General features: G+C 40.3%; 1 protein-coding gene across 1 annotated transcript; it reads left to right on the forward strand.

Annotated features, from left to right (window-relative positions):
• Positions 1-8,579: 8,579 nt before the first annotated feature.
• Positions 8,580-13,539, forward strand: casp10 (caspase 10, apoptosis-related cysteine peptidase). The gene is made up of 12 exons (XM_079276533.1): positions 8,580-8,751; positions 9,077-9,368; positions 10,161-10,266; positions 10,503-10,638; positions 11,005-11,078; positions 11,236-11,284; positions 11,596-11,618; positions 11,706-11,736; positions 11,860-11,951; positions 12,139-12,259; positions 12,336-12,837; positions 13,058-13,539. The coding sequence occupies exons 2-12, from the start codon at positions 9,085-9,087 to the stop codon at positions 13,212-13,214; spliced, it is 1,575 nt and encodes a 524-aa protein (XP_079132659.1). The 5' UTR covers positions 8,580-8,751; positions 9,077-9,084; the 3' UTR covers positions 13,215-13,539.
• Positions 13,540-13,915: the final 376 nt, after the last annotated feature.

The raw sequence follows: 13,915 nt of genomic DNA on the forward strand, positions 1-13,915 counted from the left end.
GATGAATAAACTACTGACAAATTTTATCTGAGCGTTTGTGTTTTCCCTGCCGAATCATCATGTTTTTATTTTATCTCCTTGAGCATCGCGGATATATGACTGAATGTGACTGGAAATTTAAGAGAGCAACTCAGTGAAGCTGATTTTACAGTTAACTTCAATATTTTTTGTTACATCTAAACATTCGGGATTAGTGTAGAAAACACTTAAATATATATTTGACCGCTGCATTTATTCCTTCACATTGTTCATAGTCTGAGTCAGTGTTATTACGTAGAGGCCTTTTATTTAACAATCACATATTCACAAAACAAGTTATTTTGTAAAGCATAAAAAATGTAATAAACTCATTTGACATTTTGGGAAATATAATTATTTGCTTTCTTGCGGTGAGTTCGATGATGAGATTGATATCACTATCATATCTGTCCAACCAACCTCTTCGATGACCCTGGAAACAGGGATGTATGCTACAACCAAGTGATCGTTAGCTTAGCTTAGCTTTGTGAAAAATATAGTTTGGCAAATAACTCCCAGTAAAACCACAAATCGTAATTTTTACATAATGTTTTGTTTTTGTGCTGTTTAACCAAGCTATAACATGTTCACTTCTGGCAGGAATATTGTTTTGGGAAAGAGCCACATTAAGCTAACGGTTGTAACGTTAGGTTCATGTGTGGACATGGTGATATTAAGTGGTATTGATTCCGAAATCTAACTCTGCAAAAAAAATGTGAATAGGAGATTTCCTAAAATGTCAAACAGTTCAGTTAATCCATCCATTCATCCATTATGCTCTGCTTATCCGGGGCCAGGTCACTGGGGCAGCAGGCCTAAGGGCAGTGCGTTACAGAAGTCCCTCTCCCCAGCAATGTTTTTCCAGCTCTTCCTGGAGGACCCAAGGTGTTCCATGATATGGGATTTCTCGGTATGTAATCCATCCAGTGTGTTCTGGGTCTACCCCGCGGCCCTGGTTGGACTTGCCCAGAAAACGTCTAAATGGAGGCGACCAGGAGGCATCCCGATCAGATACCTGAACCACGTCAGCTGGCCCCTTCCGTCACGAGGAAGCAGCTGTACCTTCCGGATGTCTGAGCTTGTCACCCTATCTCTAAGGATGAGCCCAGCTACCCTACAAAGTAAGCTCATTCCAGCCACTAGTATCTGCAATCGCACTCTTTCGGTCACTACCCAAAGCTAACAACCTAGGTGCTGATGCCGCAACAAACCACCTGTCTATCTCCTGCTCCATTTTACCCTCAGTAGTAAACAACACCCCAGGATACTTGAACTCCCTCGCGTGGGGCAGTGAATCACTTCAAACACAGAGGGCACAATCCATGGTTTTCCAGCAGAGAACAATGGCCTCAGACTTGGAGGTACTGACTCTCATCCTGACCGCTTCACACTCTGCAAACTGCCCGAGTGAGTGCTGAAGGCCACGGTCTGAGAAAGAACCCACAGAAGATTCCAGACACCACAGAAGATTCTGTGGTCCCCAAACCGGACACTCCCCCTGGCTGCGCCTGGAAATCCTGTCCACGAAAATCACAAACCAGATCGGTGACAAGGGACAACCCTGGCGAAGGACCAAACCCTCTGGAAACGTGTTTGACTTTGTGCCAACTATACAAGCTAAAGGAAGTGATTACTAAGGCTGAATGAATGGGCTATAGCTATGACCGATGATAGCTAATGTGCACACAATGAATAAGGAACTGTTTGTCATTGCTTTCCTGCAGCAGATGATAGAACATTCATTGCAAACATCAGAAACTTGAGATTTGACTTTGACTTGTGACCAAAGGCTTGAAATTAGATACAGAGTGGATGTCTTTTTCACCAGATGCAATCTTTCTTTCTTATTGTCTGTCAGAGATGTTTTACTGTCACTAAAGAATCTCGTCCATTTCTTTTGTTCACATTGGAGCCACTGAGTCGTCTGATTTTTCAGCTGCTCGCTCACATGTCCACTGTTCCTCCAAAACTCCCCCCCGTACAAGTCTCGTCATTGTTTCCGACTGAAAACTGAAACACAGATGTTTTTCTCCTTTCACCCTCGTTCCTTTAAGTCTTTAGTAATGTGGTGTTATTGGACCAGCTTTCAGGGATGGTCTACAGAACAAGCTTCTCCTCAATCTGGAGATCAGGCAAAAATCGACCTCCTTGGGGAGCTTGAGAGTGTAAAGAGTTCTAATATCATGTTAAGACACATGTGAGGTCAACTTTATGAATGTTCAAGCAATTCGTATTGTGTATTACACAGTGACAGATATATTTAAATGGTTGAAGTTGATATTGAAAATGTTTATGATACATTCTGGTGACGATGAAAACTTGGTTTGAAATCTTAAAAATGTGTCCATAACATTGGATATTTCTGACTACTTGAGTATAAATCTATAAGTTAAAGTTCAGAAAAAAACAAAAACATCCCAAGTTATTATTTTAGAGCTTAACAACAATGTAACGTTTTACTGCTTGGATCAGCATAAAACTCCTGGTTATCATCAGTCCAAAAGATAAAGAACTTGCTTTGAAAGTATCTGATTTTTGATTAAAAGTTAAAGTTACAAGCTCGTGCACATAGTGCCCTTGTGTGGGAATCACTGATCTGTAACCTTGATGGTCAGTGTGTGGAGAGAAAGATCTCCCCTCTTAGAAATGTTATTCCCTCATAACCCATGCTCCCGAAACAATACCTCCTCAGTTAATAACAATAATTTGTACCTTCCAGCCTCTCTTCAAGTCTAGAAGCACCGTAACATCACATTTTGTGTTTCAATATGAATCTGAAAATGGTTTTCCTTTCAAATGTATAATTTAGGCTTTGCAGTGGAAATTGTCACAAAGTCTGCTTCCTTGCATCATTAGAAGAATGAATGAACGGGTAAGAAACCTCCCCAGTGCATTTAGTGTTGGCCTCTCACCAGGGGCGGACTGGGGGAAAAAAGTGGCCCGGGAGTTTACTGTCAGACCGGCCCACTCAATGCATCGCACGTATCGATGTCAGTGGCCTACTTGGAAAAATACCCATACACTTAACATTATTTTCGATGATTACAAAGAAATTACATCATATATGTTTTTTTTTATAATAATACTCCAAGGTAGTAGTTTGCTCGATGAATATGCTGAACTTTGGGTATCAGATGGTATCAGATGGTTATACGTATAACTACAGAGCCTTAAGGAATGAATGTCAGCAGAGAAAGACCACACAATAAAGAAACTGGAATCAGAGGGTAGAATTAGTTTGAACTATATTGAAATTAACAGAACATACGATGGGGTGTGAACATCAGTGGTATCAGTAGTGTTGCATGCTGGGTGTGTGATTGTGTGTGTGTGTAGGGGTGTTGAAGGTGCATAACAAAACAATAAGTTAAGTAACAGAACCTAAACTAACTCTGCCAGCCCAGGTGCATTATAGTCACATAGTAATAAAAAACAATATCAGTATACTCATGTGTTATTATTACCTCACTACACGAGTAGTTTTTGCAGCAGCTCACTCTTTTCTGCAACACCGTCTATGATTTTCTCACTGTCCAGCATCTGCAAAACATCTGTCTGAGTAGCCATCAACATAAAAGCCTCCAGGTGCTGTTGAGAGCTGGTTAACTTAAACATTATTTGACATAAATTATTAGAAATGATAAGATTGCCCTCTTTACAACTACCACCATGGATAGCTTGCTCATCGATTGTAAGCAAGTAACTACGGCTAACATGTTAAATTAAATAATCTCGATGATGCGAACAGCGCCAGCTTGCTTATTTGACCAGATCATAACGGTCTCAATTTTGGACATTTATCATTTATCTAGCTAACGTTAGCTAGGCTAGCTTGTAGCCGAACACTACCTCATCTGTGAAAAGCAAGCTAACATTGGCCAAGTCAATGCCACAACTTACCATCAACACTGTCACCAGTCGGTGGTTTCCCAAATAAGTCAGAGATTTTTAAATATTTTGATGCACCTTCCTCCAGATATCTCTTCTTTTTCTCCCTGAGCTTTTCAGCTCCACCTTTAAAGGATTTACGTTTTGGTACCGGTGCCATGCTGCTAGCTCGCACTCAAAACGGCTTGTCTCTGAGCGAGTGACGCAAGCTGCAGATACATGAATCCGTGACGGGACGCTACGTCAATAACTGACAACGCATAGTCAAATCAACGTAATTAACACAATGACAGCCACAAAGTCATAAGAACCAGTCACATATATTCATATGACAACAAAGCACATCAATCCAGCAGACCTGCAGCGGATCCACGCATTCCACCACACAAGAGCACGAGCCATCAAATATTAGTCATAAAAACGTTACTGCAGATGTAAAAAAACAAACGCAGTTTGTCACTTACCAAATTCTTTGTTGACAAAGAGTTTAATCCCAGTACATCGTTTCAGTTCCAGTAAGAAGTCCTTCTCGATTCATGGACGCCGTGACAGTCGAGCCGCCCCTGTATTTCGCCGGTCTACGGCGGCCATTCGCACCTGCGCCGGCCCCGCCCCGACCGTCGCCCGGCACGAGCGCACGGCGCAGACCGCGGTTATGGAGAAAAGTTTTTAAAAGCACCGTAGTGTCCAGCCGTGCTATGGCGTCTCAGATCGCGAGGAGTAGTATAATGTCAGTATATACTGTTGATACAGTTTTCACTGATTATTGACTTTCGGTATTAGAGTCAATTGAACGTGTTCTGTGAAGCATATAATATAGTTAGTCGGGGCCGGCGATGTCAGAGACCGGCCCAAACCCCGTCGGCCTACCGGGGATTCCCCCGGTATCCCCGATGGCCAGTCCGCCCCTGCCTCTCACTGAGAAAGTATGCATGTGACATTTCAGTAAAAGCATATGTAACTCGTGCATCACTCTCTGAAACACCTTTAATGACTCAGCTCGTTTTTTACAAAAAGCAGAACCACCCAAGATTCTGACGTCAGATTGCTTGTTTTCTGCCAGCTTTTTATTGAACAATATACCACTGCCTTAAAGCTCTGAATGTGGATATGGTGGATATGGTTTTTTTCCTTCATTTGAGCTGCAAACAATTTGATTTGATGATTTTCTTAATGCAAAAGAATCAAAAGCAACATTTTATTTCAGACGGCAGACGCCTTAAATCAAATGCTCTGAAGCAGCTGGACATAAACGTTATATGGAGCTTCTCTTGTTGGGCAGGATCCTAATCTGCACAAAGCGGTATTAAGAAATCCCTTTACTCAAATGTTGTTGTTTTTTGGGACACAGCAGGGAAGCTACCACATTAGATAGTCTACCTAAAAGTATTTGTCATTAATTAGTTGGAAGAGCCACTGGATTTATTCCTGATTTGATCAGTGTGTTCAGAACAAACCTCAGACATGTCCTTTCTTTTACAACACATCCTCACTAAGCAAGAAAACAAAATCTCATTTGTAATCATATTTTTTACCCTTTCCAGGTTCAATTCAGCAGGTATTTTTCACTTTTTCCACAATGCAAATGAATAAAAAAATGATTGGAAATAATGCAACAAAGAGAATCAAAATAGCATTGCAAAGAAGATTACCTGAACATGACCAAGCGTCTCCGACAAAATTTATAATGGCAGCAAAATGTTCTTAAAGGTTGAACTTATACAAATAAGTACACAAGCACTGCTCGCAAAGGAGGGAGGCATTGACGTCAATTAGGACCCAACAGATATTGACTAAGCTCCAATCAACACCAGTCTTGTTAGTCAGCCCAGCTTTGGTGGTAAGTACATTTATTTTCATGACTGCTCTTTATTTAGACTACTTTTATATTGTCATTATTTATATTTGATCATTTATTCCGTTTTCTGGTTGATTACAGATCTGTAATTGTTTGGTGTCCTTTACGTTTCCTGGTTAATTACAGGACTAATCTGCAGAGATGATTGTTGTCAAAACTTAGAATTGTAGGGCGAATTATTAGCCTGTAATTAAAAAAATAATGTATGGACCTTGTATTGCACACGGATTAAGATATGGGGCATATGTTTTTGCCGATATGTTTGCAGATGTAGCCTTCTGAAATGGAATATATGCATTATAGTTTATAGCATCCACATTGCAAAATTGTAAAGGTATTTCCTCAACAACAACAAAAAACATTTGTTTTGAGAGACGTGTGCCAGTTTGTAGGTGTTAACTTGCTGAGCTTTTAAAAGCTAAATGAATGGCTTAATCAGTAATGTTAGTTCACCTTACTGATAATATGTGACCTGTTGCGTCATGTGCAGATGGTCCCAGTGCTCCTGAACACACCTGTGGCCACAGTGTTTGTGCTGAGCTGCATGTGTGCCGTGCCGCTGCAGAGCCAGAAGCCGGCTCACGGCGACCCCCTGACGGCCCACCGGTCGAACCCGCAGTGCTGGGACTCTTCCTCGGCTCTGCTGCTGGAGATGCGCTCCCCGAGGATCGCTGACACTGTGCCCGCCTTCTGGGACACGATGGTCTTCCTCAGGTCGTCAGAAAACAGCAAACACACGGCGCTGTTTTGGGACCTGGCCCGGGTCTTCTGGGAGCTTTATCTGGACTGCGTGCTGTCCACGAGTCACGGCCTGGGTCGGAGACACACCACCGCTTTACACTCCCTCATCACTGAGCGTAAGTGTCCATGGTATTCCTCTTCATGTGGGACTAGTCGAAGTTTATATGGCGCCACTAATATTACTGCTCTATATTTTTATTTATTTATTTTTTATGTATTAATATCATCACTATACTGCAAAAAGTCAAGTAGCATATAAACATAACATAAATATAAAAAGATGAAAAAGATGCTCGAAAAGTAATAAAACAGATATGTCTGTTACAACTGTAATATGTTTGCATATAATAGCATGAGAGAGCTGTACAGCTTTGGATGTGCAAACACATTTATCAGAGGATGTGCATAAATTCATAGTAAAGAGAATATGTGCAATGTTCAGGGATAATAGATGTGCGTTAATGTGGCACATTGAAATGTCTAATAACAGTTATTATTCACAAGCTACTGTGTGTGTGTGTGCGTGTGTGTGTGCGTGTGTGTGTGTGTGTGTGTGTCTATGTATGTGGGTCTTTTATAGAGTCCTTCAGCTCAGGATCTAACACCGTGTGGATCAGTGTCAGAGTGAGACCCAGAGGACACATCAAGACCCTGAAGATGAAAACCAGATCAAACACATTCTACTACAAATAATTCATATTATTTCCAGGTTATAATATTTTATTCCCCACTGAAAAACTAGAATATTTCACTTTTATTTCAGGATATTACAGGCTAAAGTATGATTTTTACCTGAAGGTTATCTGTGGCTCTCAATAATGAGTTTCTTACACACTGCTTTATTAGTGGTGATACACCATAAGATGTCCCGATAACTAAAATGATTTGACAGGGCCTCAGCCGATGCCTTCATTATCTTTATCTTGAAATGCCGATCAGAAAAGGACACTGATATCCATTTAAAACAAGTTTCGTAGTTTGTTTAAATCCTTTCAGTCGGGTGAGTTAACACTGAATGAAGATCTGTATTGTTGCTATGGTTACCAGCATTTATTACACCTTACACACCGATTCAAAATGGTGATCAAACATTTGAACTGTATTTGATGGTTTATTTTTGCTATCATATGTTCCTATGTGATATGTAACCAATCAAAAGTGAGAATTTGTACGTGATGATGTTGGATTACCTGTTTGTTTGTTCACTTTAAGAATAAATGAATGAAGCCTGTCATGGCTGTAAGTTGATTATCCTTGACTTAGTGGACTATCCAAGTGCAATGAGTCAACAGATTTCCAAAAACAAAATAGGCAAAACATTTGCTGGTGCATGACTAAATGATCATAAAAAGGCAAAGATTCATTATTGAGCTGTTTTTATGACGTGATGGTTATGACTCAATCCGTGCCCGTCTCTGTGTCAACTTCTAGAAGCACCTCCACTTTACTGTAGTCAAGTCAGCTGACACTCGGTCTCTGTGGTCAAATCAACACTGAAATATTTCAAAAATTATTCTGACTTGACCGCAGTTCCACTTTCTGGAGTGTCCAAAAAAGGGCATGTGTGTGTCACCGGTTCTCTCGGTTGTCGAGAGACGGTTACCTTTAGGAGTTTCTTCCAGAACGGGTTCATTTCTAAACCTAACCAAGTACGTTTGTTGCTAAAAACGTGAAGAGATTTCTGTCAGAAAGGCTCATTCATTTATCTATGTGCAGCAGGGGCTTCGTTAGGCCTATTTTAGGGGGGCTGAAGCCCACCTAAAATGTTCTTCAGCCCCCCCCCCCCAAATAATTTGGCATCATTAATAAAACAAAAAAGTTTTTTTTTTGGTGATGTCATTAAATTAAACTATTGTTTCTCACATGGACAAGTTACTTAGAACTCTAACATGCTACATATGTGCGTGCGTTCTGGTTTGTATGTTTTCTCCCCCTTCAAATTTCTTTCAATCGTAGAAACGCCCCTGACAGCATCAGCCAATAGCAGCTCCGTGATCCTCGGGCCGCGCGCATTCGCTCTTTTTACTTTCGATTTTAACTTCTTAGTTTACTGGACTTGTTTTTCAGAGAAACTGCTTCCGACCTGCAACGTCTCCGTTAAGTTCCTATCGTGTATATTATAGCTCATATATAAATGTATCAGTGGTCTTCGATCGTATACAGGTGACCCACCTCGAGCATGTTGAAGCGGACAACACATACTGCTCTTCGGTAGTCGGACCTGCTGAAAACTCATCTCCAAACAGGTAACACGCATTTTCGTCTGATTAAATCGAGCTGAAATCTAATCTAATCAAAGCTGTTGGATGTTTGACAGTGAAAATGTGTTAATGTAATCATGTGATGGCATGTCAGGCTGTTGTGATTATGCTACTGTTATGACACCTGACACAACAAAATAATCACAAACGCTCCTCCAGAGTACCATGCAGCGTTATCAGTGTTTATCTGTTAGGAGAAAGAACAGCTGGCATGATGTGCCACATGCTGTTAATTGTCAGGCCGAATACTCCACAACAGAGAAACCAGACTTCTGAGTGAAGCTATCTTGTGTCTCTTTTTTTTTTTTAGCACACACAATGGAGTTCCAGAGGCTCCTCTTAGATGTAGGGAAGGCCCTGAGTAAGGCCGAGGAGAGAGCTTTAGCATTTCTTTGCACTGACTTCTTGCTGGGCCGGAACCCGACCACAGTGAAGTCGGCCAGTGACCTCTTCTCTCGTCTGGCGGATCAAGACCACCTCTCTGCTGAGCGACCACACCTGCTCACTGAGCTTCTCCTCATCATCCAACGGCCCAAACTGATACGTGACCTCCAGCTCTCTGACGGAGCATCTACAACCAGGAGCCTCATCTCCCCTTACAGGTGGACTTCCTATGTTCTACTCTTTTTTAGTAAAGCAACAAGCATGATTTAGTTCATAGATAAACCCACATTCAAATCATTTTCAGCTGGTGAAATGCCGTGTAGAAGTTATTCTCTCTGTTATTGTATATAAACACGTGTGAGTGTGTAGAAAGGATCTATAGCGGGCAGAAACTCATTTTTGCACAAATGATATCAGCGTTGATGTTATGCCCAATATTTTATAGTTAAAAGCAGGGCCAAAATTTGTACTTGTAATTAAATATGAGCGTGCACTTTCAACTTCACTGTGGGAAGTTTGCGCGCTGAGTTTCACAGAAAGTTTTCTGCATTTCATCTGTACTATAATGTACACAGATTCTTATTCGAGTCTTTTTTTTGTGTAACCTCACCTTATATTTAAACACATTTCATGTCACCATTCTAAAATCTTTTCTACACATTCACAAACTTTAATTTGTAACAGTTTTCTTTTACATGTTAACTAATATTCAACAAGAGACCATTTCTGATTATCTCTGAATATAATTTGACGTTCTCTAAATCTTACTGACCCTCATTTAAGTGCATCTGTATCAGCCATGATATCTTTATGATTCAACGAATCTAAAAAATCAAAGTACTTAACTGGACATAGAAAATAATCCCAATCAGCGTTGCATCCTCATTGCTAAATGTATCCAGTGACGTCAGAATAGTGAGCTGTTGTGTGTCCAGTCAAGCACCAGGCCTTCTTTTGACAACATTGAACAGTTTTACTTCCATTTTTGTTTTTTGTGCCTGTATTTCCAGGAAGCTGCTTTACAACCTGTCTGAGGAGATTACTGACGATGACTTGAACGATGTGAAGTTCTTGTTAAGTAAAGATCTTCCACGTAAACAACTGGAGGAAAATGTTGTGAGTGTCAATGTTTGAACCCCATGAGTTAGATGGTGTTTAAGCCAACATCCATAGTCATAAACGTACAAAATATTTTATAAATAGTAATGTTTATTCTTGATCTAAAAGATACATTTAAAACACATTTTTACTGTTAATTATATGTGACATATGCCTAATTTAATATCCTGATTCTGCATCATATTACGTTATGGTAAAATAAAGTAGAACTGTGAATTTGCTTAACTTTTCAGTCGACACTAGAAGTCTTCCTGGGGATGGAGCACAAGGACCTCATCAGTGACAATAATCTAAATCTACTGGAGACCATCATTTCCAAAGTCCGTCCCGTGTTGAAAGACAAGATCAGCGAGTTTAAAGCACTACAGGGTAAGATGCAGAAAAATAGTCTCATTGCAAATGTTACTTGCTAAAACAAATGTGGGAATGAGGATACAAAGCAGACACGGCAGTAGGTTTACTGTCAAAGAGTTTAATTCAGAATTCAGAGGTGAGGAAAGCAGCACAGGAAACAGCAGGAAGCCCCTTGAGGAGACATTCCATTGACTTTAACATGAATGACCTGGATACTAACTCTCGCCTTAAGCACAGCCACGACCTAATCTTAACCCTTACCTGGACCGTAACAAACTGCATACATGTCATATGTCACTTCCATCTAATTTGAATATTTGCTGATCACTCTCTCTGTAAATAACAACACCGTTGGTTTACTTGTGTCATTTCTAACTACAGTAACTCACACCAGTGCTGTAGCTCAAGAATCAGGTCGACCAAGGTCTGTGTCGTACCCTATTGCACCAAACCAGGTACGTTCTTCGATGATGCTTTGAAACCGTCTTGAGTTTCTGTGACAGATCTCTACGATAATGTGATGGCCACATTGACAGTTACAGACGTCATGTTACTGACACTGTATTCTATCTGGTTAGCCATTTGCTTTGTTATTTCTGCGTTTGTTATTAGGTCTCTCAATCTTTAGGACCAGAGAGGAGTGGCTCGTTTGAAATGCCAGGTAAAAAGACGTGTTAAGATCATTTTCAAACACAATGGTGTGGTATATCTGTATTTAAAGAACTTTTATTTTAATTATGGAGTGTTTTCCCTCATTAATATTATATAGTGTGACATAATTATGAGGTACAAAGTTATAAAACAAATACACATCAAACTTAGGCGATGGATTTTTTCCTTTCAAATGGCAGATGGTGCATCCATATTTACTTTAACTGTCATAATGTTTTTTTTCTAACGCTAGAAAAATTGCACTTTACACACTGAACATATGTTGTATATTTACGCATTACGTTACATTTTTCTTCTCAGTAGAATTCCCAGCGTTGGCTGAGGTGAGAATGTGTCATTAAAAGTTCTACGACAAATACATTTTGACATATTTTGTGTCTTCATGAAAATGTATTTTGTGTCACACACAGTCCAACGTGAATACTTCCAACACCTCTATGGGTGAGTCTTGTGTTGTGTTGGTGTCAGTGTAAGTAGTTGCTGTGTCTAGCTGTGAAGAAATTACATGTCAGACCTTTTAACGATTCAAATGTAATTTTTTGCCCGTAATCGTCTGTCCCATAGTGACGATAGATCATGTGGAAATGTTGCCGGCTCAAGAAAACAAGGCCTCCTCTGAAGCACAGGCGTCTCAGACTACAAACACAAACATTGAGGTGTGTTTGAGGGTTTTATTGTTTCTTCTACAAGTACATGTGCTCCAGTAATGTGGCACTGCGCGTTTTGTGAAGAAGTACAGCTGTTGTTGCAACGTGTTACTTGTGGCAAAAAAAAGTACATAATTGTATCAAAGTGCAAGCATGACACTGAATCCTGTCTTGGGTTATGGATTTTTCTCTGTAGGGTTTGGAAGAATATCCCATGACTGCAGCAAAGCGCGGTATTTGCTTGATAGTCAACAACGACAACTTCACTAAATCCATGCCTGTTCTCAAAAACCGGGAGGGGACAATACTCGATGAAGGTACAAACTGGTGCTCAGTCAGTATTCAGGCATATCGCTGCATCTTTGTATTTACATTTAACTGTGTGTCTTCCAGAGTGTCTGGACAAAGTGTTTACGTGGCTCGGCTTTGAGGTAGAGATAAAGAGGGACTGTAAGAGGGAGGAGATGCTGTCTGTGTTGCGGGAGCTCGGCAGCAGAAACCACAGTCAGATGGACTGTCTGGTATGCTGCGTTCTCAGCCACGGCATGGAGGGATGTGTGTTCGCCGTGGACGGACGCACCGTCAAGATTGAGGAGCTGAAGGAACCTTTCAACGGGTTAAAGTGCACCTCTTTGGCAGGAAAACCCAAGCTGTTTTTTATCCAGGCCTGCCAGGGCACCAGCAAGCAGAAGGCTGTCAGCATTTGTGCTGATGGTCCTGCTGCACCGAGTTCTGTTTGCAGCGATGCTTCTAAAGCCCATGATTCCATCCCGCACGATGCAGATTTCCTGCTGGGGATGTCCACCGTTCCTTCTTTCCTGTCTTACAGAGAGAAGAAAAACGGCACGTGGTTTATTCAGTCATTGTGCCAAAACCTTGTCCAGATGGTGCCAAGGTTAGTGAAGCACAATATCAGATATTGTTAAATGATTTATTTTTTTTGTGGTATTTTTATTTTTATTGAGTGTTATTGCTATTTTTATAAATTCATAAATTTAATGATTTTAATTACTGCTTTGATATGCGATAGTTTGAGATGAGAGAATATCTAATTTTAGGTGTCTTTCTTCGTTTTTTATTTCACTATCTCACAGCAGCTTTTGGTTTTTTTCCAGGCGTATTGACCTTGTGTCTATCCTGACAAAGGTAAATGCAGATGTTAGCAAGAAGACTGATCCCACCGGTGTGAAAAAGCAGATGCCTCAGCCAGCCTTCTCTCTCAGGAAGAAAGTGGTCTTTCCGATCCCTGAAGCCCCGCCTCCCAGCCTGTAGCGCAATATTCTGCTGCATGTTTGATGGACTCACTCATCAGATGATCCCTGAGACACAAGGATTTTTGTCTTACATGTTGAACTTCAATGTACTGGTTGAGCTAATCATTCACATTGATCCAGATGTAAATGCAACAACCAACATCCTCTTCATTCTTTCTATTTCTACTTTTTAACATGAATGTGATGGAATTATTGTTGCCATTGTCAAATAATATCTTTGTATACAAACAGCTGCCACACATCAGAAATCCATGCAATCTTACTATGTAAAATACAACAATTTTCTACAATTGATGCACTAAATTATGTATGCACTGCCATTGTGGAACCATTTTTGTAATTTCTCTTCATTTTGGTTATGAATATAAATGCACCCTTTAAAATGTTCTGTTCCGGTCTATTACATGCGTAGCTTGCTGAGTCTTTAATGCTTCTCTTTCAGGGTTCAGCTTGACATTTACATAATGCCACAAATTTGCGACAAAGTTGATAATGTGAATCTACCAAATAGTGCTCAAAGAATTAGTTGTTGAATTGAGTAGTCAAATCAATGGCAAATTAATCTCAATCCATTTTATTTATTGATCGAATTATTGATCAATTGATCCAAAAAGTAATTGACAGATTAATTAAAAAGGAAATTACTTGTTACCTGCAGCTCTACTATTAACATTGTTTTTTTACTTCATCTAAAATATG

This window comes from Melanostigma gelatinosum, assembly GCF_949748355.1.
Source record: "Melanostigma gelatinosum genome assembly, chromosome: 10".
NCBI classification, from domain to species: domain Eukaryota; kingdom Metazoa; phylum Chordata; class Actinopteri; order Perciformes; family Zoarcidae; genus Melanostigma; species Melanostigma gelatinosum.

Coding starts and splice junctions, on each gene's coding strand:
- casp10 (XM_079276533.1), top strand. CDS start 9,085: ATGGAGTTCCAGAGGCTCCTCTTAGATGTAGGGAAGGCCCTGAGTAAG. Junction 10,639..11,004: donor CGAGTTTAAAGCACTACAGG/GTAAGATGCAGA, acceptor TTCTAACTACAG/TAACTCACACCAGTGCTGTA. Junction 12,260..12,335: donor GGGGACAATACTCGATGAAG/GTACAAACTGGT, acceptor TGTGTCTTCCAG/AGTGTCTGGACAAAGTGTTT.